The 26,487-nt window shown below is 36.6% G+C and overlaps 1 protein-coding gene across 1 annotated transcript in view; it reads right to left on the bottom strand.

Annotated features, from left to right (window-relative positions):
• Window positions 1-6,269: 6,269 nt before the first annotated feature.
• The window catches only part of BPNT2 (3'(2'), 5'-bisphosphate nucleotidase 2), a 33,898-nt gene continuing 13,680 nt past the window's right edge, over window positions 6,270-26,487 (bottom strand). The window contains exons 3-5 of the mRNA XM_090283675.1: window positions 25,412-25,507; window positions 8,316-8,477; window positions 6,270-6,800 (exon numbers count right to left, since the gene is read on the bottom strand). Of these exons, the coding sequence (XP_090139801.1) occupies window positions 6,532-6,800; window positions 8,316-8,477; window positions 25,412-25,507 (527 nt within the window). The 3' untranslated portion in view covers window positions 6,270-6,531. The remainder of the gene's footprint in view (window positions 6,801-8,315; window positions 8,478-25,411; window positions 25,508-26,487) is intronic.

The raw sequence follows: 26,487 nt of genomic DNA, 5'->3' as shown, positions 1-26,487 counted from the left end.
AAACATATTTAAAACTAAAACATCGTAAGGGAGCTTGATGACCTTTTTATTATCTACAAGACCGACTGAGGAAAACAAAAGCCTTGCGTATCTGTCTCATTGTACTTTTTCTATTACCACCTTCCTACAATTTTGTTGCCTTTTCTTTTGCTCTTTTTCTATCCTCCATCTCAGTTACTTAAAAAAAAAAAAATCTAATAAAGGGTTCAAGTTATAATTTTGTTATAGCAATTTTTTTCACATACTCCCATTCTCAAACATGACTTGTGTGAAAATGGTGAGAGAATAGACAGGGAATCCCACATATTAGGAGTTTCAAAGTCCATGTGTTCAGAGAAAGAAAGCATGAGTTATCAGGAGTTGGGGAAGGGTTTATGGTATTAGGTGTGACCATTTACCCGGTATAGAGTTTGGGATGATGAACAGGTTCTTCAAAAGGATAGTGGTGACAGTTGCACATGGTGAATGTATCTGATGCCCCTTGAATTGTATACTTAAAAAGTTAGAAAGGTAAAATTTTTATATATATATTTCTTACTATAGTAAAAAGAAAAGAAAAAAGAAAAAAAAGCAGATGTGACACATCATTTCAGACATAACCAATTTATTGAGAAAATTCAGATTTGTTTGGCAAAGTATATCCAAGGGTAGAGAGTTTGAGATAACCACTTCACTGGAGGCAATCACATTTTCTAGAGCTAACTGGCCGAGGTAGTATCCAAAACAGAACTTTAATGTGGGTGGGGTGATAATCATAAATATTTGCAGAGGAAATAAAACAAGCAATCAGCTTACACAACTGAGCCATGAGAAGAAATGCTAATGCTAGTAGTAATCACTTATTCAACTTAGTTCCACATACATTAAGCACCTCATTTGTTCAAAACATTAGGCTACCTGCAGGGGTTGATGTAGAAACATAAAACTCACCAAGATACATAATCTCTGCCCTTAAAAGTTTACAACAGCAAAAAAAAAAAAAAAAAAAAAAAAAGTTTACAACAGCACATCTATAAATGAATGTGATAGGTGAGGAACAACAAAACAAAAAAACAAAATTAAATGCTCTAAAAACGGAGGAGGGAGTTTTACTCACCCCTCTTAAATTTGGTGGTGTGAGTGAGGCAGGGTACAGCATGCCAAGTAACCTCTGGGGTCCAAGTACATCTTGGCAACAGAAAGTGGTCTGGTTCCTCTACAGCTTTAAATGTGTGAGGGCGAAGGGGTATTCAAAGATATTTTAATCCTTGTCATCATTGGTAGCCCATTATATGAAAGAGATTGACAGGAAGTGAGGGAAACCACCATTTCATAGTTTTAGTGTAAATTCAACCCCTGTGTATATGCATCTAGTAGCTCAAGTAACACCATCAAATGGGAAAAAAGCCACCGGCACCACCACAGTCATCATGGCAGAACAAGGTCTCTTCCTGTTAGGCTATGAAGCTAATTTTAGCTGCTGCCAATGGTGGACATAAGGGTAGTTGAATTTGAAGTTTATATTTTACACATAAATTAAATCCTATACTCTCTCTTTACTCAACATGAATGAAGCGGACTTCATCTTAAGGAAGAAGTAGTCTCTGTAGGCTCACTAATGATGACTTGATAATCTATATCTTCTATTTAAAAAAATACAAGATCTTTCTTGAATAATAATTTACTATGTGTATAACATATACCTCAAAGAGAATTTTAACAGAATATTATAATAAACATGTTTCTGCTTTTGCAATTACACAAACTACCTTAATTATAATACTTTGAGAACCCTTACAAACACAATATATAACAAAGATGTTTTAATATTATTCATCATCCTTAACTTCTGAAAGTTTGGCTTATATTATTTTATCTCAAAGGAAACTATATCTCATTTTTCCTACAGAATTAATTCACCACCAAACTTTAAAAATAATTAAACAAAAGAAAAAGCTTTCTTGTAAGCCTTTACCAATGAAAAATTGCAATGAAAATACCCGCCAGGCTTTGAGACAATAAAAATCAACAACTTACATAGCCAGCACCTCAAAAAATAAAAACCTCCTTTTGAAGTACAAAGTTTAATTTTCTTGCCCACATAGTAACTGGTAATCAGAACCCTCCACAACCTAGGAACTGCTCTGGTTTGTTATGTAATACACAAAATACTTTTGAATATTAATAAATTACTGATATGGCACAATGAATAAATAGCTATTTTTTAAAACTCCGAAGTGATTCAATACTAGGAGAACATATAATAATAGCACACTAAATGATTTAAAAGTAAATATTTTTTAAAATGTAACCTATCTTGGCCTTTTATTAATTGAAATTATAAACCAAAGGATAAAGTATCATTTTGAACCTATATATCAAGATAGATGCCAGTTATAAAAATGTACTTTTGTTGTAAATGCTAGATTATGCAAAAATAATTTTATATCAATTTTATTTAACTTTAATTTTTTCCAACTCTAATACTAAAAACATTTTAAAAGAACTTAAATTTTAATGGCAAAAAGTTCCTATTTTCCCCATCTGTTAAAAAAAATTGTTTTCCCTTATTAACATACAATGCCCTATTGTTAAGGCACAACTTTTTTTAGGATAAAAATAAAACCATAGATTAGGTTTATTTTATGCAAGTTACAAAATAGACTTTTGTAGGCATATACTGAAAATAACTAAAATGAAAAATCATTGTTTCTATCTGTGAGCTATCAGCACATAACCAAATAATTGCAGCTAGAATAACCCAAATAGTTTGTTTTTAACTTGCCAAAGATTGTATTCATAAGGCCATTTTCAAGATATCTAGGAGAGGCAAGCTGGATATTTTCTTTTCTGAAAAACAGGGGGTGCACTCCTGCTTTCCTTTATGCTCAGGCTATCAAGGATAGTTGTCACCTTCAACCTGAGTGAAATCCAAGTTCTGAATGAAATATCTGAGACAAGGTCAGAGTTCCCGGTCACAAGGGCCAGGACAGATGTTCGCTTTGCTTCCCCCTGTTACCCTTCCCCTGAGTTGATGTTCCTCTTTCCCACCCTTTTCTTAGCCACTGCTCATCCCCCACTTCCTCTGCCCCAGTTTGCACAATATTGAAAGGGAGCACCCAGCAAACAGTTTGCACAACTGTTACGTGAAACACATAAACTAGCATACTTGTTATTTCATTATACAGCTATAAACAATTTACTTGAAAATTAATTTGTTAAAAAAAAAACTAAAATTGGGGAAAAGGGGACAATTGAATACCAAGGACAGATTAGGACCTATCTCCTAGGTCCTTGTAATCTCAACTGAAATAAGGATTCAAGTATGAAAACTAAGAGAAAAAGAAAGTTTTCTCAAATAGGCTTATATACCAAACTCTCTTGTATTTTCTGCCTTTTCAGTTTTGAAGGACAGGTTGGAAGAATTGCTTTGTAAAGACAAAGGCATTGGATTAGATTTGACAACATAAAGCTATGTGGTTTTGAAGTGATTTTACTTCTTCAGGGGAGTCTGAAAATGGTGAACTAGGATTCCTCCAGGATTGATCTATCAATGGAAACTTTACTAGTCTCAGTTCTACCTAAAGATTTAGCAGCCAATTGTGAGAGAAATGTGTCTATGAAAGAATTCCTGGATAAGGTTTTGGGGAGAGTATATTGGTTAAGAAAGAAGAGTAGAAATAAAATGAGAACACTAAGGGGCTAGGGAGGTAGGGAATGAGGTAGAAATGAAGAGAAGCAGAGAGAGGGGACAGCTGATGTCTACCGAGGTTATTGATCTTGCTTTTACTAAATATGATGGTAAAACTCAATTGTAACCCTTTGAGTGCCAACATCGCTGAGAGCGACACTGACAAATTTTCCCAAAAGTGCCAGCGTTGCTCCCAGTTACTCTTCCTCCCCACGCATGGTTATAAATAAAAATAACAATGGAATAATTTGTATTTTATGTTTTATTCTTTTTTTGTACCTCAGGTTATATATTGATATAAGTTTTTTCTCATGTTGATCCAAATTTCAAATTACATGTGGCGCTCAAAGGGATAAGGGAAAATTATCCTCTAAATAAGGACAAAGATGAGGGAAAGGAAAGACCAGGAGTTGGGGAGGTGAGAGTCACTAAAAGTAAACTCTAGTTATTTTGCTACATTTAGAAATAATTTATGTAATCCAGGGAGACATTAGATGCCTCACTTACTCATGAAGGTGTTTGGCTAGTATGTTCTGGCATAATAATGTCTCATATAAATAAATATATATACTGTTTTTTGTAGTTATATTAGTCCTGTAATGTACATTAAGTTTCAGGAAAAAAAACCTTACACTTTCTATAAGCACTTAAAAATTATTAGTAACTATATACCAAATTATAAAAATGCATTTAGCTGACATCCAATATATTAATTTTGCACACAAATCCTTCACAAAGTCATTATCTACATGCAATGAATAAAATTAAAAATAAAACCAAAGCAATCATACTTGCTAGAGTTTCCATATAATGTAGGGAGAAAACCCAACTCCAATGAAAGAAATTCCATTTCTTACTATGCTAGTCCTATTTCCTTAAGTTTGACACATTACATTGACAAAAATGTTTTTATACTACAGAACTCTGGAAAGAGCATATGTCTTTTTGCTATCTCTCCTGAGAAAAAAGTATTCCCTCATCTCATTGCAATGTAAAAAGATGAAGTATTCAATAATCTGTTCAGAATTCCTAAGCCCTGTTTAAATATCAAGTATTCCAACTACCAAAATTCTTGAATAAATTTTCACTGAATAAAAGCCTACACATTGAGGTCAACTACTCTATCAGATTCCTGGCTAGTTGCTAGAGATTAGGTGGAAACATGTGCATCATACTAAATTCAATTTTCTAATGAGGAATTAAAGGGCTTTGGATGACAGTGTTATACACAAACCTAAAATCCTATGCACATTCCACCAGGGGAGGATGTTCATTCTTTGGTCAATGTTACCTCATATAGGAAATAAATGGAAAGTTGCTTTAGGGTTAAAATAGTGAAAGAAAGAAAGAAAGGAGAAAAGGAAGGAAGGAAGGAAGGAAGGAAAGAAGGAAGGAAAGGAGGGAGGGAGGCAGGGAAGAAACCTTGAGAAATCCCTCTCCTTATCATTGTTATGGAATACAAGGACATGAAAGTCACATGAAATAATGGTACTGTTTGCATACACAAAACTTTCAGATATCACAATGAGAGAAATCAGACATACCAGTGGTAGTTCACAAAGCAAGGTTCTAATTACAGTGACACAGTGAATATGCCACAATCTTTCTTCCAACCAGATTCTGCATACTGACTAGAAAAATAATGCTTCAAAAATTAACTTTAATTTTCATTATTTTAATCTAAAGAACAACTACAAAATATCTCAAGACCTCAAAACTTACTACTTGGAGAGTTTGGTTAGATTAGAACCATTTATTACTGGTAACAGCAACCATGACTCATTTTTGATAGTAAGAGAATTCTTATATACACCCCTGGCAATTTTTTTTTAAGTACTTAAACAAAGCTTTTGAAAATAAATGAAATCTAGCACAATTCATATAGTGTCAAATACTTTCTATTAATAATAGAATTCTTTAAATTTTTGTAGTGCCTTACAGCATATTTTGTTCCTAATGAGAAAATGTACCAAAATACTAGAGCTAACCCTGAAATCTTAATCCAAACCGTACAAGTAAAAGGCTAAAATGTTCGGTCAAAAGGGAAAGGATGAAATCATGCACTGTCTATGGAGCAAATGAAAATCAACAGCAAGATGTCAGAAAAGTTGAACCCATGGGTATAAACTTATTTTTCATTGTAGAAACAACACACACACAACACACACATACAGAAATTACAACACAACTATCATATATCTATGTTCTCTACTAGCTGGTGAACCTGTTATTAAAATTTCAAAGGAAAAAAAAACAATTTAAGCTTTTTCTATTTTAATCCATAAGAAATATTCAAGAACAGATAAACGGAGTATTTGTTGCATATTAACGAACATGTGGCTTCTTGTGCTTTCCATCTGAATTAGGGGTTAAATACCCCAAATTACTTTATTTTCAACAAGATGTAAGTATAAAGTAATATTAAACATCTATACGAAATCAATCCTTTCTTCAGCCCAGTTCTACATGAAAGTACTAACAGTGAAGATTCATGATGTTGTGTGAAAATGGTGACTCATAACAATGTAGACTGAGTTACAGATTTTAATTCACAAATATATATAAATGTGTATGTATATGTATACACACACACACACACACACACATATATATACCTTGTGTATGACAACTGTACGAAAATAGTATCAAAAACAAAGACAATACTTGAGACATGAAGCAATCCATCTTCCCTGATCTTGTATCCTATTACAGGGAAAATAAGTCTCTGATGCTTCATAAATAACTTTAAAAAGTTCGGGATGGCCTTAGCCATGCTTCGTCTCCTCTGATCATTTGAAGCCTCCACCATCTCAGGCTATGTCAGCTCTGGAAGAGCTGTAATCTATAATTAACTTTGCTTATTAATGTCCTGTCTTCTCTATATCTGGAAGCTTTCTGACTAGAGCTTGGTGGTTCATTCTGATGCTAGCCAGGAGCCCTCCTTCAATGCCGTCAGAACCGGTGTAACTGATTTCTTCACCTCTCAGGGTAGTCATATGCCCCCCAAGGGCTTTTAAGATAGCATTGCCAGCACATATGTCCCACTTTTTGATATATGTCACATGAATATATAAATCAGCTTTTTCTTGACTCTTTTCAGGCACATCCAAGAGTGCTAAAACTTTATAACCTAAAAGATAAACACAGAAATTAGGTCACAGTGGGAAAGATTTAAAGAAATTAGCTTAATTTTTGAGTACATTGTTAAAAATAACAGCACAGGGTATACAGGAAGTCTTTGTACAATCTTTGCAACTACTAAGTCTAAACTTATTTTAAATTGTTCTTTTAAAGTAACATCAGAGATATTAAACCCAAATGAAAAAAAATATACAGTGTAAAGTAACTTATTAAATTATTCTCAAGCATAACCAAATATATGTTTATAATTTAAAAAATTTACATCTACTTTGTGGTTGTTTTCTATGAAATACTATTCACTATATATAATTTCATATTGAATATTATACTGAAACTAAACACCTACAGGTTTCACTTGACTGTGTAGTAAGGTTAGATTTGAAAGAAGAGAATACAAAAATAACACTATCATCTTACATCCTGTTTGTAATGAGGTAAGAGTTTAAAAATTAAATAATAAAACCGCAGAAGAATATGGATCTAGAACCTGGTTTACCTCTTTCCTACTGAGTATTCTGGTCATTTACTGTTCTTAACCAACCTGACAAGCTATTAGAAAGTGATAAAGTCATATTAAGAAAGGCAGATATATGTGATCAGTAAACTGAAACTGTTAGGCTCAAAAGTTAATAAGCATTATTTTCCCTTTATTACTGTGCTGAAAAGGCTTTCAAACACAAATGTTCCTGACAATTATTTGCTATTTATTTGAATTAAATTACTTCTATGATATTAAACAGCATTCAAAACAAGGGTGGGCAACCAGCACATGACCCAACTCCAGGCCAAGGGCCTATTTTTATATAGGCCTTAAGCTATGATTGATTTTTATATCTTGAAAAAGTAGCTGAAAAAACAAAACAAAACAAAGACCATATGTGGCTCACAAGGCCTAAAATATATAATACCTGGCCCTTCAGAAAAAGCCAGCTGACCCTGATCTACAATATGGGCAATACAACAGTACAGAATATACATTAAACTAGCTGGGTGGGCACTCGACACCCTGGCTCATCCCAGATATACAAGCTGAGGAGTTCACAGGTGTCAAAAAGTGATCCAGAGATTAGCCATTGTAACAACACTTATGATGATTCTTAGCATCCTTCTACCATATGAAGCATCATAATGTACTTGGAGCTTTCTTTCTCTCTTTGATATTCCTAGAGTTAAAATAATAGGAGAGTTATTTTGAAATCAGGTCATATATAAAAAAACCACTGACAGTACATCACTGGCAGGAAGATGCTGTTGTAGTATTATAAGAACAGAAACCACTACTGTGAAATAGTTTGTTCCTATTGGGAGATTGTTTCTAACAGGAAGGCATGTGAGGCTGAAATCCCACCCTAGACATAGCCAAGCAGGAGACCAGGTCTGTCTTGTAAGTATACTGCCTACTCTAAGTTTTTTCCAAACGTGTGGCAACCAAATTTTTCTCCTGGCATAAGCCCTGACCATGCTGGGAATACTTTACAGGCATCACAGGGGAGTAGAAACATACCAGCACCACCAGCTGGGATAATTGTAGTCTGGTTTCCAAAAGTCTGAAGAGCAACCTGTTTGACCATTCCTGAATGGGAGCGAGACACGACGATCTTTGGGGTCTTCTCATTGTAGGAAGCGCGGGCTTTCACATTTGACCCACCATCTACCATTGCCCAAGCTGAAAATAAAAAATCCATTAGTAGTACTGGAATCTTAAAAACTACAACTTAAAAGTACCAAGAGTGACGGAAAAAAAATTTATTTTCTTCCACAGAGTTACTTGTATTTTTATTCCAAAACAGAAGCTTTATTTGTTTTCTGAGTGAAGAGCAATATGGTTGTTATATTAAGACAAAGCTAACAAAAGGCCATAAACCCTGCCTAGCCAGAGATAATAACTATTAAACACCTAGGCTCCAGAGCTCCCTGTGGGGTGGTGGCTGAGTCTTCACTGGAATTGCACTGCAACTCAACTTCTCCCTGTATCTAATCCAGCTTCCTTACCTCCCTTCCACACACTTAATCCCAAAAGCATCCCTAGAAAACATTCTGCATGCTAACCTCTATCTCAAAGTCAGATTCCTGGAGAACCCAACCGGTGACAACCTATGACACAGCACAACTAATTACCCTGAAGAATTTAAATTTTAAGATCGTTGAAGAGGTAAGTTAGGTTTACATATCTGCTTTGTCAAACAGTATTAAAAAAAAAGTTCTAGATTTCAAAGTAGAACAGAAGTTTTTAAGAAGGTGGGGAGACCCCAGAGATAGCTTGAAATGTTTATCTTGGTTTGGAAGTTTTCTTCACTGTCTCCCAAACTATACAAGAAAACAAACTCACTCAGAATTACCTCAATTAGACTGTTCTAACAGTCACTCACTATGGGATAAAATATAGTCCACCATGGCTAAAAATGAAAGCAGCTGCATTACTACATATTCCTGGCTGCAGAAAAAGAAAAATTAAAAAATAATTAATAAGAGTCTGTGTTTCTGAGTTCCTTAAGGATTCTTCACACTTCTTTCTATAAACCCCACATAGCAACAAGGAGAGAAATACAAACACCCTTAATCAATATCTACAAGTAGAAGAGAGAAGACAGCTCTTAATCCAAATTTATGGGAAAGGGGGTCAGCTGAGTAAGTGCTGCAGATGACCCTAGTGTGGGGAATACAGTAGGAGTGTCACAGAAGTGTGAAGAGGTCAGAGAATCTCAGTGGTGAGGAAAAGATCCCATCTAAAATGAGAACTGCTTGAAAGTAGGTCTGAAACTTGGCACTAGAAAAATGAGAAGAAGAGGCTTGGAGAAGACGTGGAACCAAAAGTGAAGTCGTAATAACACACTGGATGATGTACAACATATTTTAGGATATCTCTCCAAAACAGAGACAGTTTGGAAGACAGCAAATAGAATTAAAGAGAAGGAAGGGGTTGAAATAAGATCAGATCAAACAAGAATGAAGAAATGTGAAAACATAAAAAGACACATGATAATACAGATAATGCCTTCTTCATGCTAACAAAAAGATAGCTTGTGAAGTGAGAATCACCAGCCTCCAACTGATTCCATAGAAGCTGGTTCAAATATGAAAAAATGTAAAACCACAATGTCCATTGAAAAATATAAGAAGAAAACACAGAAAATAAAGATTATGGGGGAAGGAAGGTGTAAGGGAGCTAAAAGGTAACAGAAAAAAATAAACAATATTCTCTTTCTTTTTTAAATCTTTAAAGATTAAAACATTTCAGGCTACTTAAAAATTTCTAGAAAGCAAAGAATAACTACAATACAACATTCCAACATGATTAAAAATAAGCAACAAAAATAAAAAAGAATGGTATAATACAAACAAAAACTCAAGAAAAAAACAAACAAACAATACAAAGACATGAAATGGGAACTTATAACAAAAGAGGGAAAATAAAGGAAAGACACAATCACTGAAGACTTAGCATTAAATTATAGACTATACAAAAGACAACAGACTTGTCCAAAAGCACAGCAAGCAATGAGACAAGCAAAAAGTAAGTGAAACAAGTAAACAGATAAAAAGAACCAGAAAGTGATAGATAGAAGTCAGTGAAAGAAAAATCAGCAAACATGCATTAGGAGTCCCTGAAAAAGGGGGCCAGGGGAGAAATAGAACTAGTCATTAAAATTATGATTCAAGAAAATGTCTGTGAAATAAAAGACCTAAGTGTTCACACTGAGAGACATATGTAGACATCTTTCCAGATGCAAACTCTGAATCTGAGATATATCATAGCTTTATTATTAGACTTTAAAGATAAAGTTCTTTGGCACTCCAGGCAAAAAGACCAAGGCCCTTATCATCCTTTTTGCCAATAAGAATCAACATGTGCCCACAAATATCACAGCAGTTCAACACTTTTTACATTAACCAAAAAAAAAAAAAAGGGCATAGGATGGGTGCACTGAATAAATTTAACTGTGAATTTAAGAGGACACCAAAGATAAGAAAAAGGTGAGAGAATAAAGGTGCATAAATGTTATGTCATAGTTGAATGGTGAGAGCCAAGATACCATTTAATTCTGAAGAGGTAAATAACAGAAAAAGATAAACATAAAAAAAAGTGACTGATTAAAATGGAATAGTGGTTAAGAAGGAGGCTAAAATAAGCTGACTTAATTTTTTGCTCATAGAAGAAAACCAACAGATATTACTTAAAGAAAAAAAAAATTGACTTCCGGCCAAGATGGAGGCTTAGACGGACACGCTAGGTCTCCCTCTACAACCAGAGAGGAATACAACTACTTCAAAACAAAGGATAACTAGAAATTCCAGAAAATAAAGCTACACGGAAGCCCAACATATGAAGTTATAAACCAGCGGTGCCATTTGGGCAGGTAAGAGTTAAAGAAGGCAAAGCTGTTTGCGGAGCGGGGGGGCAGGGCGGCGAAAAAGCCCGGAGGCAATCAAGCCCCTGGCCTGCGCGACTCCAATCAAGCCCCTGGCGTGCGTGACTCCGGCGCTGGGGAGCAGCCGCAGCATCGCCTTGAACAGTGAGGCCCAGGGGGGCGGGAGGACGGATCCCGGTCTCCTAGCTGAATAACTGTGTGAATCCATCTTGGACCCCCGCCCCCACAGAAAGCACCACAGGGCTGCGAAATAGGTCGCGGACAGGTAGGCGCCGGCAGGTCGCTGATTTGTGACGCTTACACAGGCACCGCCCCCGACAGCCAGCCCAGGAAAACAAAACGCATCTGTCAAAATGTGGCAGACAAATATAGAGATCCCGGTGGTGCAGCTCACCAGGCAGCAGATAGAGAACCTGACAGATGAACAGATAAGAAACCTGTCAGAGGCTCAGTTCTGGGCCATTGTTATCAGGTGGCTTACAGAATTCACAAAAGAGCAGGAAAAAGATATGAAAGAAGCGAAAAACTTTCATAACGAAAGGGACAAAACCACGTACGAGACAGATGGTGAGGAATCCAGAGTTCATTTCAACAAACTGGAATATGGAGAAGGAACAAGCAGTCAACCAATGCAGCGAGAGGAAATGGCAAGCAACAATGAGAGGATCAGAAACCTCTGGGACAGCTATAAAAGGCCCAACATAAGAATCATTGGTTTGCCAGAGAATGAGGAAGATGAACTAGAACTTGAAAAATTGAGTGAAAATATAATAAAGGAGAACTTCCCAGACTTGGGGAAGGAAATAGACTTGCAGGTCCAGGAAGCAAGGAGAGTTCCCAAGAGACTGGACCCAGGGAGAACCACTCCAAGACACATTATAATCAAAATGTCAAAAATTAAAGATAAAGAGAGAATCTTAAAAGCAGCAAGAGAGAAGAAAAGAATTATGTACAAAGGGGTCCCAATTAGACTATCAGCTGACTTCTCAAGGGAAACCCTACAAGCAAGAAGGGACTGGCAAGAAATATTCAAAGTAATGAAAATCCAAAACCTACAACCATGAATACTCTATCCAGCGAAATTGTCATTCAGAATAGAAGGACAGAGAAAGTGTTTCCAGGACAAAATAAAACTGAAAGAGTTCATTAGATCCAAACCACTGTTATATGAGAAGTTAAAGGGACTGGTTTAAAAAACAGAAGCTAGGGAGATGAAACAAAGGCAAACGAAACAGGCAACGAGAGTGGAAAAGGAACTGTGGGTAAGGGAAGCATATTGGGGGGAGGTCAACAGGGAGGGGGAGTGGGGAGAGGGAGGGAGATGATATAGGAATTGGGGATCATGGTAGGAGGGAATGGAATAGACGGAGAGAGGTTGGGAGGAACTGTATGCACAACTAATGGACATAATCTAAAAGGGGGGGACAACTGGAAGGAGGGGGCCACCGGGTGGAGGGGAGCAGAGGGAAGGGAAAGTGGCACAAATGTAATATTTTAATCAATAAAACACATTAAATCTGAAAAAAAAAATTATGGTTTATGAGGTCTGTCCAGAAAGTATCCATCCATGTACTATGAAAAAGACACACGTTTATTGAAGAAGATACAAGATACAAGAAACATTGTACATAGGACAATGATGACTCAATCCCCTTCAAAGTAGACATGTTGGGACCTTAAACAATTCTCCCAGCATCTCTTCCACTGCTCAAAATGCTGCAAAATCCTTTGTTGGAATCACCATTAGCTGCCCCAACTGTATTTTCCTGAATCTCATCAATGGTCTGAAATCTCTTCCCTTTTATAGGTGATTTTAATTTGGGGAAAAGTCAGAAGTTCCAGGGCACCAAATCTGGGCTGTAGGGGAGTTGAATCACCTGGGTGATTTGATGTTTTGCCAGAAAACTCTGCAAGAGACATGATGCATGAGCAGGCATATTGTTGTGATGAAGCTGTCAATCAGCAGTTGTCCACAGCTGTGGCCGCTTTCGTTGTATGGCATCTCTGCACTCATTGCTTGTCCTCAAAAACCTTCTGAATCACCTGAATAGCTTCCATGGAGGAATATTCAAGCTTAATGCAAAATCTGATGCAGATCTGTTGCTCTACTTGCTCAGTCATTTTGATTGCGATGGCCACACAGTACACATGCTCACAAAACGGTGTCTACTGCCCCCACTGACTAGTACAGTGAAGTCATCATTGTTCATGCATGGGCATTCCAGTCATCTCTCCTTGTCTGCCAAGTTACATCAGAGTCAAGCAAATGTTCTCATTATATTAACAATGTCTGGACATTTTCCTGACAGATCTCGTATATTAAGGTGTTAGTAAAAGTGAGCAACAACAAAAATTTAACTTAAGAAATAAAACTCTAGTTTGAATTGCATTGAATACGTAAAAAATCCATGAGATCATAAAGATATATAAAAAAAGGAGAAAGCTTGATTTTTCCCTGACCCTAAAATAAGAATTGTTCTCATTAGAAGTAGTTTCTACCCTAATTCCTTAATTAAAAACTAGTATAGGAAAAGTTAAATGTTTATCTTGTAAGAACATTTTAAAATAAATAAGATTAGTTCTGCTGATGAAGAAATTTCCCTTATAGAAGAATTCTAAATAGTATGTGTAGGAAAAAAAAAATTAGAAAGTCCAATTTTACATCTTTAATGGGTCATAAAACTATTATGTAAAAAATTTAATAGAAATATTGATTTTAAATGATGCCCAAAATCTCCCCAGATTACCTGCTGATGGCAAGAGAATTAAATAATTTTATAACAGAGATCTCGTCATGACCACCTTAATTATTTTTAGCATTATCAATGATGATAAGATATTATGTCATGTAATATTATGTAGGTGAAATTACATGAAGAATATTTACAATGTATTCTTGAGAAAAATGCTTAACCTTAATTCAATTATGGACCCAGAACTAATCTGTACTTTTTAAGAAAAAGAAGATATAAAAATAGTTAAATGACACCCCGAGGAAAGAGAAGAATCCAAAAGGTAGGACATTCTGTAAAAATTGACCTGGTCTTCTTTGTGTGCCAATGTGATTGGGGAAAGGGAGCTGGAGGTTGTTCCAGATTAAGAGAATGTAACACAGAAACTTAACAACCAAAAGAAATGCTTGTCACTTGACTGGATCTTGGTTTGAAGCAATCAGTTGTAAAATTCTCTTTTGAACAACTGGGAGAAATGTGAATACTGAATAAATTTGGGAATAATTTTTAATTGTATTATTATATAAATAGCTCTGTTTTTGCATAGAAACATCCTTTTTTAGAGATGCATATTGAAGTATATCAGGGTAAAATGTCATGATCCCTGTAATTTTCTTTAAAGTACCAAAGTAAAAAAAAAAAAAAGGCAAAAAAGAAAAGTAAATATATAAGCTCTGGCCGGATGGCTTAGTTGGTTGGAGTGTTATCCTGTACACCAAAAGGCTGCAGGTTTGATTCCTGGTCAGGGCACATACCCAGGTTGCGGGTTCAATCCCTGGTCAGGGGTGAATACAGAAGACAACCAATTGGTGTTTCTCTTTCACACTGATGTTTCTTTATCATGCTCTCTCCCCCCTCCTCTCTCTCTAAAGAAACAAACAAAAAACAAACAAAAAAAGACATATCCTCGGGTAAAGATTAAAATACAAAGCAAATACATAAAAGTGGTACCAACTGCTAAATCTAGATGGACAGCAGTCCCACCCTATTGCTCAGGACACATCCCAAGACCCTCACTGGAAGCTTGAAACCTCAGGTAGTACAGAACCCTTCTTCTGTTTTTTTTTTTCTCTCTACACACATAACTAAGTTAAAGTTTGATTTATAAATTAGGAACAGTGAGATTTACAATAACTAACAATAAAATAGATGAATTATAACAATAAACAGTAAAAGTGATATGGAAATGGTCTCTGTCTGATAACCGATAAGGCTACTAAATGACAAATGGTGGGGGAGCATATACAGTATGGACAGAAGATGACTCACATCCTGGGTGGGATAAATAAAGCAGGACAACATGAGATTTCATCACACTACTCAGAAAGGAGAACAATCTAAAACTTATAAATTGTTTATTCCTGGAATTTTCCATTTAATATTTTTGGCGTGGTTGATCTCAGGTAACTAAACTACAGAAAATGAAACTGAAATAAGGGCAGACTACTCTATATACAAATTTATAACAATTTTATGCTTGAAGTTATTTATAACAAAAGTTTTAAAAGATATATAAGAGTGGAAAAAACAAAAATCGTCTAAATTCATTTTAGAAATGATCCAAAAAATATGATTTTACTAAGAAGTGAATTTACATTGCTGTATCTCTAGAGGTCAGTATTGTGTAAGAGAATAAAGACAGCATTATCTCAGTACATAGATAGTACCAGAATAATTTTAGATAAGAATTACAAATTTAATATTTTTAAAAGTATATTTCATGTTACATAGATACATTCAGTCCTAACATTTATATAAAATCACTTCGATTACCTTAAATCATACAGTAGGTAATTAAATAAATATTAGTGATTGATGATGATATAATAGTGATAAGGTAAAATAAAAACTAATAGAATGTGTTTATTCTCTCTAAAATAGGCTTAAAAACCAGTCCAGCAGAAAATACAAAGTAGTTGGTACTTCGCTACACAGACTTCAGATATTATAACATTTAATAGCAAGAAATGATCAATGAATGGATATACTACACATACACTTATATATTACTTCATCAAAATATCACTCAAGTATCTCTTGTCTCTAAGAGTTTCAAACTCAATGAATTAATTCTAATTAAATCTAATAAGAACTTTAATCAGCTTTGCTCTAATTGCTCTCAATAATATCTACATCCCATTTTTTATAGTGAAGTGTTGCTAAATTCTGGTAAACATACAGTATTTGATAGTTGTTACTCTGCCAACATCAATAAACAGTGTGGATCTGGAAATATTAATATAATCCAAGAAAAGGGCATGCTAAACAAACCTTTGATCCAGGAATAGAAGGTCAACCTACACCTAATTAAGGACTTATTGAGTCTTATGAATATTTGCTGAGTAGCAAGTACTTTATGTTCCAGTATAATGGGCAAAAAAGCTGCATCACAGAAGAACAGAGCATTTTATTGGTAACTTACAAAAACATTTTTTGAATATAACTTATTCCTATAAGTTAGAGACTTCTGGCATTTTTTTAAAGGGAGATAAGCCTAGGGGAGAAATACACATTATTATAAAATACAGATTTTAAAAAATGGGCATTTTATTATCCCTGTTTTACCCCCCGAAGTGAACAGATGTGGAAAATAGGACCCAAAGAATGTGAATCTATTTGCCTATCTGATATCAATTTCCTCTGCATTCCCTTTCTTATGTTCTAATTCTCTTTGAAGTAGCAGTCTCTGTTCATAGCTAAGGGTGACGTGTGACATCTTGCCAACAAGATGAAGCAAAAGGTTCAAGTTAATACAAAGAATAGCTGGCGTAGATCTTTTGTCTTTCTTCTTTCCTCTTCCGTTCTGCCTAGAGTAGACCTATGGTAACTGGAAGCACCCATCTTTGACTATGCAAACAAAAAGCCATCTTCTAAGAAAAAAGCAAAAACAGAAAAGCCAGCTCAACAGTATCATAAAGCCACTAAACAATGCCTACTCTTCGGCCATCTTATTAGGTGAGAAAAATAAAGTTCTGACTTGTTTAACCACTGTAATCAGATTTATTTTATGTGCAGCTACATGCAATCCTGATACAGAAGAGGCAATGAGAGACACTCAACATAATGAGAGGGCTTCAAAGACTTAAGCCCTGTACTTAACTTTTATATACTTGCTCTTTTTTTTATTAAAAAAGTCACTGTAATTCCTGTTTTATATTCTTTCCAGAATTATTTTAAGGCTGAAGTGAATTTATGTCAATAAACTTCATAAACTGTGAAAATACTAAACAAATGTGAATAGTTAGCCCTTATAGTAACATTTTTAAATATGGTTTTCATGGTAAGAGCTGGTAACCCCTTTTATCATCTATAAAAGACAATAACATTTTTTCCTTGTCACACAGAACTATCAAAAAGTTCAAATGAGACAACAAAATTGCAACTAAACTACAGAACCACCTGCAATTTAGCTGATCAAGATGAATAGAAAGTCCTACAACTAATGATATAAAGAAGTCGCATCGAGACTGATAGAAGAGGCAGAGACAGAGAACAGGCTGATCCTACACCCACATATGGCAGATAAAAATCAAGAGGCATATCTCAGCTGTGGAGGTTCCCCCTGAGGAGCAAGGGGTCTCAGTCCCACACCAAGCTTATCAGCCCAGGATTCTAGTGCCAAGAAGAGTGGTCTCTGTAATTTCTGGCTGTCACACCAGCAAGGATTGTGGCTGAGTGAGATGGAGGCTTCAGGAGTCCCAGTGCTGGGGCAGCAGCTCAAGAGGCACCAGGGACATATGGGGAGGAACTTAATTGTTTGATAAAGAAGAGAGGGCTGGAAGGGGTAGTTTTCTCCCAGACAGAAGTACTGGCAGAGGCCACTGTTCCTCTTCTGAGCCTGTCCTACACAGAGTTGATAGGCAAGTTCCATATCTGAGTCTCCATCAACCTGGCTATCACTATTCGCCCCACCTTGAAGATTCCTGTAGACCCAGCCCCACCCAATTTGCAGACCCACCCAAGCTTTTTCCAGTGGGTTTTCCATACAAACCACCTGTCTTACCTAAAATCTCTCAAACAAGCAGCATCTGGCTTCACCATGTCCCATACCTCTCGCTAAGTGACCCTAGGCCCAGCAATAGCACCCGTTGGCCTTGGTTCACAGCTTGCCCTCTGATGGGCACCTCTAAGCTTCCATCTGAAGATTAGTTTGTAGCCCATGCAGGATGGCCGTTGGCAGAAAAAAGGCAGTAACTGACCACGGCCTACACCTCCTGGGAGGCTCCAGAGCCAGTGCACACCTTGGAGAGCATCAGGACACACTGAAGTACTATCACCCAACCACCTCCACAAGCAACACACTCAAGGGGCAGACTGAGCAGGCACCAGAGACCTGCTGAAGTAAGTCCTCTGTGGGGTTGGCCCCTGCACAGCTGATTCTCCATGGTGGTTGCAGCCAGTCATTGCAGCTGACTGACTTGGGGTACATGCTTCTCAATGGTGTGTCAAAAGCAATCAATGGCTCAACTACAACAGGAAGGTATACACAGCCCATACAGGGGGAGTAGGGAGTGCACCTAGAGTGCCCAGTTTGGGTGATCAGGAGGCTGTGCCAATGGACCCTATAGGACACCCACTACATTAGGCCACTCTACCAAGCCCAGGTGACACAGTTGCTCTACCTAATACATAGAAACAAATATAGGAAGGCTGCCAAAATAAGGAGACAAACATGTTCCAAATGAGAGAACAGAACAAAACTCCAGAAAAAGAACTAAAAATGAAGACAAACAATCTACCATAGATAAGAGTTCAAAAAACTACTTGTAAGAATACTCAATGAACTTAGGGGAAGAGTAGAAGAACTTAGAGAGAACTTCATCAACATAAAAAAGGACATTGAAACCATAAAAAAGAACCAATCAGAAATGAAGGATACACTAACTGAAACGAAGAATAATTTACAGGGAATTAGCAGTAGAGTAGATAAGCTTATTTGGAGTATAAGGAAGCAAAAAAACACCTAATCAGAACAGCAAAAAGAATCCAAAAAATTGAGGAACCTCTGGGACAACTTCAAGCATACCAGTAGTAACATCATGGGGATACCAGTAGAAGACAAGAGAGCAAAAAATTAAAAACCTATTTGAAAAAATAATGGCAGAAAACTTCCCTACCCTGGTGAAAGAAATAAACATACAAGTCTAAGAAACAGAGTTGAATCCAAAGAGGCCCGCACCAAGACATATCATAATTAAAATGCAAAAGGTTAAAGACAAAGAATTTTAAAAGCAGCAAGAGAAAAGCAGTTACTTACAAGGGAGCTCCCATAAGACCGTCAGCTGATTTCTCAATAGAAACTTTGCAGGCCAGAAGGGATTGGGAAGAAATATTGAAAGTCATAAAAGCAAGGATTTACAACCAATTTTACTTTACCTAGTAAAGCTATCATCTAGAATTAAAGGGTATATAAAGAGTTTCCCAGATAAGAAAAGCTAAATGAATTAATATTCACCAAACCAGTATTACATGAAATGTTAAAGGGTTTTCTTTAAAAAGACAAAAAAAAAAAAGTTAAAAATATGAACAATAAAATGGAAATACATACATATTTATCAACAATTGAATCTAAAAAACAAAATAAGCAAATAGGTAGAATAGAAACAGACTCATAAATACAGAGAACATTTTGATAGTTGCTAGTCAGGAGGGAAGTTCGGGGATGGGTGAAAAAGGTAAATGGATTAAGAAGTACAAATTGGTGGCTACAGAATAGTCATGTGGGCATAAAATACACCATAGGAAATACAGTGAATAATTTTGTATAACTATATATGGTGTCAGATGTGTGCAAGATTTATCAGGATAATCACTTAGTAAAAGTAATATAATGCCTCATCACTGAAGTGTACACCTGAAAGTAATAATATTATATGTAAATAACTAACTGTAATTAAAAAATGAATAAATGATGTAAAAGCAAAATAAATAAATAAAACCATGAAAGAAAAGAATTAACAAAAAAAAGATTCAAATAAGATAACATTAAGCATATAGCAAATTGCTAAATACTGGGTTGGCCAAAAAGTTCGCTTGGTTTTTTCCCAGAAGATGGCTCCAGTAGTGCTTAGTTGTCTTTAATTTCATTCAATACAATTTTGTTAGGTTATATTGAGTCAGCTGTCATATCAGTGTGCATTTAAAAAAAAAAAAAACACATCAAAATTGATGAATTTTTGTGTAGCCATTTTTATATTGAAGATAGAAGATACACATTTTCAGCATATGCTTTATTATTTTAAGAAAGCTAAAAACGCTACTGGAAGTGTATGGAGAAGATGCTGTGACTGATCGAATGTGTCAAAAGTGGTTTGTGAAATTTTGTGCTGGGAGATCTTTTGCTGGACGATGCTTCACGGTTGGGTAGACCAGTCGAAGTTGATAGTGATCAAATCAAGACAACTGAGAACAATCAACATTATACCACATGGGAAAGAGTCAACATACGCAAAATATCCAAATCAATGAAGTTACTGGTGAAAATGAAAAATGTGTCTTTCATTTCATGGAAAAAACAAAATGAACTTTTTGGCCAACACAATACTACACAAATGTTAAGAGTCATGGAATTACTATTATAAAAGTGATGTGCTACATTGATTTGCCTAAGATTCCTGGGTTGATTCCTCTTCTAATTTAGAAGGATGAGCTTAAGAAATACATCCATTTTCTGAGTCTCATTTTCTTATCTCTAAGTGGGAATAGTAATAGTAATTGTGTCCCTCACTAATGAGCTATATTGGGTGTAGTAGTACTGCTAAATTATATTCCAGATACCCAGCTTTACTATTTTCTCTGAGTGACAGAATCCCTTAATTTTAGCTTGGAGGGCCATTTCTTAGCCTTTCTTGAGGCTGTGTTTTGACCAATGGGGTGTGAGCTATGCTTTGAGCAATGGGATGTGAGTTGATGTATAAAATTTACAGCTCAAACTCTCAATGGGAAATGTCTTCCAAGTCTCCCTTTTTACCCTCTCCACTGCTGGAATATGAAGCAGTGAGTGATCCTTAGGTCATGCAGAGGAGGGCAGCAAATTTTAGCACAGCGAAACAAAAAGAGAGAATGGTTGGTATGCCTGGTATGAGGGAGCTGTCATTGCATTCCTGGTCTGCTTATATACAGGCTGTTAGAGAAGACAGAAATAAACTTTTTTGTTCACCTCCTGTATTTTGGTACGTATTAATACAGCAGAATAAGTTAGCAGCCTAATCTGTATCCTAATTCAGTAAGTATTAAAGAAAATATGTGAAAGCAATCCATGAACCATAAGCAATTATATAATTAATCTTGAGGCACATTATCACAAAAACAACATAATAACATAAAACTTTTGTAGCTCATCAAACCATCAACATTAAAAATTATTTGAGGACTTCTGGCCAAGATGGAAGCTTAGACAGACATGCTGCATCTCCCTCCACAACTAAGAAGGAATACAACTACCTCAAAACTGGAGGCAATCAGAAGTTCCAGGAAACCGAGCTGCATGGAAGTCCAACAAACAGAGATATAAAAAAGAAATACTCATCCAGACAGGTAGGAGGGGTGGAGCCAGGGCGGATAGGACACGGTGTGGTGGAGGCAACAGCTGCGACAGCAGCAGGCTGGCGGAAAGCACAATCATACATTTTAAAAAGGAGGGAGGGACACCTGGCAAGCACTCCCAGCACCAGACCAGACTGCTCAGCTCATGGTCCCAGCACCAGGGAAAATAAAGCCTCATTGCGTTTGTCTGTGCGAACCAGTGGGGGTTGGGGCGGAGGAAGAAACTGCTGGTCTCAGTAGAGTCTGCTTGTTTAAAGGGCCCCTATGGTACTAGAACATCTGCAGACCCACCCACTCTGGGAACAACGGCCAGGGCAACAGCTAGGGGCGCCAGTCCCACATGGAAGTGGGAGAAGTGCCTGGAAAAGGGAAGTGCCTGAGCAAGCAGCATTGTTCCCTATAGACCCCTCCCCCACATACAGCACCACAACGTGGTGGAACTAGTCACTGGTACTGACCAATACCTAAGGCTCCACCCTTTACAATGTAACAGGTGTGACAGCTCTACCTAAGACACAGAGGAAAACCAATACAGAAGCCTGTCATGATGAGGAGACAGAGAGGTATGGCCCACAAGAGAGAATGGATCAAGGTTCCAGAGGGAGAACTAAGTGACAAGGAGATAGCAAACCTAACAGATGTAGAGTTCAAAACACTGGTGATAAAGAGGCTCACAGGCTTGACAGATATGCTTAAGTAAGGTAAACGCATAAGGGAAGAAGTGAAGGCTATGCTAAATGAAACGAAGAAAAATCCACACCAAACCAAGGATGGAAGGAAGGAAATCAGGGTTCATTGATGATTTGGGACATAAGAAAGAAAAAAAGTCAACCAGTACAGAATGAGGAAACAAGAATTGAAAAAAATGAGAGGCTTAGGAACTTCTGGGACAACTTTAAACATACCAACCTCCGAATCATAGGAGTGCCAGAAGAAGAGGAAGAGCAAGAAATTGAAAGCTTATGTGAAAAAATAATAAAGGAACACATCCCAAATTTGGTGAAGGAAATAGACATACAAGTCCAGGAAGCACAGAGAGTCTCAAACAAGCTAGACCCAAGGAGAACCACAACAAGTCACATCATAATTAAAATGCCAAAGGTGAAAGATAGAGAATCTTCAAAGCAGCAAGAGGAAAGCAGAGTTGCCTACAAAGGGTGCCTATAACACTATTAGCTGATTTCTCAAAAGGAACTTTGCAGGCAAGAAGGGACTGGCAAGAAGTATTCAAGGTGATGAAAAGCAAGGACCCACAACCAAGATTGCTCTATCCATCAAAGCTATCATTTAGAATGGAAGGGCAGATGAAGTGATTTCCAGACAAGGTAAAGCTAAGAGTTCATTATCACCAAGCCATTATTATATGAAATGTCAAAGAGAGTAAGAAAAAGAAGATCAAAATTGTGAACCTTAAGATGGCACAAACTCACAACTATCAACAACTGAATCTAAAAAATAAAAACAAATACAAACTAAGTAAACCAGAATAGGAATAGAATCATAGGTATGGGGATCATTTGGAGGGTTATCAGCTGAGAGGGGGAAGGGGGAGAAATGGGGAAATGGTGCAGGGATGAAGAAGCATAATTGGTAGGTACAAAATAGACAGGAGGAAGTTAAGAATAATATAGGAAAAGGTGAAGCCAAAGAACTTATATGCACGACTCATGGACATGAACTAAGGGGGGTGGGATTGCCGGAGGGAAGGGTGGTACTGGGCAGAGGGAAGCAAAGGGGAAAACAATGGGACTACTGTAACAACATAATCAATAAAGTATACTTAAAAAAAAAACTATTTGAATTATAAAGATGAGATAAAATGTCAGTAACCACAAAGAAGATTTGGTTTTGGAATGCAGAGGCAAAAGTCACATGTTTAGCCTATCTCAGACAGAACTGGGGATACAAGGTTATTCTGCAAAGTAAATAAATTTAGAGTAATCAAAACTCCACTTCAGTCTTTTTATACAGTGTCAGCCACACCATGAGACACAAAAGAGATGCTGGAGTAAACAACAGAATTGTAGGGATGCCTGGTGTAGTGGTTTACTAGAGCTGCTGTAACATTAATACAATGTTGTTGCTTACAGTAAGAGAAATTTATTTTCTCACAGTCTTGATTTGAGGAGAGGGGTCACAAATCAAGATCTTGGCAGGATTTGTTCCTTGAATGGTCTAAGGGAGAATCCATTTACAGCCTCTCTTCTAGTTTCTGGTGGCTGCTGGCACTCTTGGTGTTCCTTGGCTTATACGCATCACTCCAATCTGTCTTCATCTTCACATCACTTATTCCCTGTGTGTCTGCATCTTCTCTTTCTTACAAGGGCACTCTCATTGGTGTAAGGGCCAACCTTAATCCAGGATGATCTCATCTTGATATTTACCTTAATTACATTTGCAAAGATCTTATTTCCAAATAAGGTTGCACACTGAAGTCCACATTATTATGGGCTGAATTTTGCTCCCCCAAAAGATGTGTTGAAGTCCTAACCCCCATCACTTCAGAAACTGACCTTGTTTGGACATAGGGTCCTTACAAATGTAATTAGTTAATATTAGTTAAGATGAGATCATGCTGGAGTAGGCAAGGCTCTTAACCTAACACGACTGGTGTCTTTACAAGGAAAGAAGAAACAGAGTCACAAAGACACAGGGATCATGCCATGAGACAATGGAGCCAGAAATTGATGTGTTTACAAGCCAAGGACCACCATGGATTGATTGCTGGCAAACTATCAGGAGCTAAAAGAAAAAACATGGAAGGATTCTCCCCTACAACTTTCAGAGAGCACAGCTTTGCCACCACCTTGATTTTAGACTTCTAGCCTCCAAAACTGTGAAATACAAATTGTTTAAAGATGCACAGTTTTGGTTTTGTTTTCTTTTGTTTTTTATGGTAGTTTTTATGTACAAAGGTACATGTGAATTTGATGGGGACATTATTTAACCCACTACACCTGATTATTAGGGTTACTTTCAACACTGGCAAAGAAGATACTGTCACCATCAAGAACCTCATAATCTTGGAGAATAGTGGAGCCAAAAGGGCATGATCCTTGCCCCATGTTTTTTTGAAGGGAGTCACCAACTAAAAGTATAACAATTCCTTTCATATTATTAACAATATTGCTAACACCAGTAATTGTTTCCCTCAACTTCGTTATGAAAACTCATGCTATCATGTGGACTTGTGACCATAGTCCATGACATCACTGCTATCCAGAAGACCATGGCTAGCCTCTAGACAGGCAAACTACAGCCTAATGGCTGCAGTGATGCAAAATGCATTAGGGTAAGGCTTTGGGCAAGGTCAACCCTAAACTGAATGGGAAGCTCTTTGGCATGCTCTTCCACACTCTCACTCCCACACAATCATCAAGGATCTGATCTGCCATCTGCAGGAAGCTAACAAACATGACTGCAATAAGAACACAAGGAAGCAAGGGTCCAAAGGAGTACTGAAGAGCATCCGGGGCTACAAACGGATTAGCTTGATTTTTGGTACTTTCACAATGACACCATCCATTTTTGATGCTGAGGTTGTCATTGCCCTTTACCACCACAAGATCAAGCTCATTTCCTGATAGGACAACAGATTTTGCTAAGGCCAGTTCAGAATCCACACAGAATCCAATGTTTAAGAGCCCTGGACCTTATCCCCAGTCACAGCATGACAGAAACAGAGAGCTGCAAAGGAGCCCATTACCAGCTGTATTCCTCATACACTTAAAAACTTCTCATCTTCATGAAATGGTTGCTATCCTCTAAAGAAAGTTTAGAAAGCCCTGCTGTCTGTATTCTGGTACCAACAATAATATCCTCACTGTATCCAGTGAAGAGCTGAGGCAGGGTAAGGGAATGACTAATAATTACTGACCTATAGTTGGAATTCTGACAGGACAGTATTACAAATGATTTAATAGTGGTAATTCTTGCTCTAACATATTTCTTACCTGTATATTCAGAAAATGGCTTATGTATTACTCCTAGGACAGGTTTACCATTTACAGCCACACAAACCATAGTAGTGACATACTTTCGAAGATCCTCTATGAGAAATAAACACAATTGTCAAGAAACATATGTAATTTCATGATACAATGTTATAGATTATTTCATTAAAAATGTATGTACATTTTATAAAATGTCTTTCGTAGTCAACAATCCCCTCAAGCAAACAGAGTCTAGCAATGAGAACCAGTTAAAGGAAGTAGTTGAGTTTTGGTTATGTAAGCAAAGTACCTGGGTTATTATCCCAGCTTATCATTTTATTAGCTGCATTTTTTTGGGAAAATTATTTACATTCAGTTTCTTCATTTGTAAAATATAGACACTAATCAAGTAACCACTTTTAAATATTAAATAATTTTTAATTTTACTATTAAATTAAAAATCAAGTTAAGTACTTAGAAGAGTCTCTGCAGAAGAGCTTAGCTCACTAAATAAATATTATTACTATTATATGATCACACCAATCTCAGTTTAGGAAAAGCTTTTTAGAAAGAAACCCCTCAATATTCTATATTTCTATTATCTACTCCTGCAGAACATTGTTTTATAATTTCAGTTACTATTAGATATACAACCTAGTGTCTTCTTCCTGTTCTCCAATTAGTTATCTATTGAGTGTCAATTATGAAGGGTCAGGTTCAGTGCTTAAGCACTGGAATACCAAGCTGACAAAGCAGAAGCCCCTACATTCAGAGAACTTACCATCTAGGAGGAAGACAAATACATACACAACCAACTTTAACATATATACCAAGAGAAAAGAGAAAAGGCAAAAATTAGATATCTCTGGGTAAGAAGGCATGGAAGAGGATCCACAGAATTGAAATCTGAGCTAAGACTAGGTAAAAAGAATGAGAATAAAGGGTAGGGGTGGTAATTCTCTGTTTGGCTAATTACTTGCTCTCTGGGTGACTAGGGTTTCCTATTTGAATTCCAATGATAGATGTATTTGCAATAAAATCAAAATTCCCACTATTACAGGTAAATATTATATTCTGACTATATAAATAACAACACA

The sequence above is a fragment of the Furipterus horrens genome, unplaced genomic scaffold (genome assembly GCF_987537825.1).
Source record: "Furipterus horrens unplaced genomic scaffold, mFurHor1.1.pri manual_scaffold_7, whole genome shotgun sequence".
Classification (NCBI taxonomy): domain Eukaryota; kingdom Metazoa; phylum Chordata; class Mammalia; order Chiroptera; family Furipteridae; genus Furipterus; species Furipterus horrens.
Note: the sequence above shows the minus strand (reverse complement) of the source record. Positions and strands in the feature narration are given on the sequence as shown.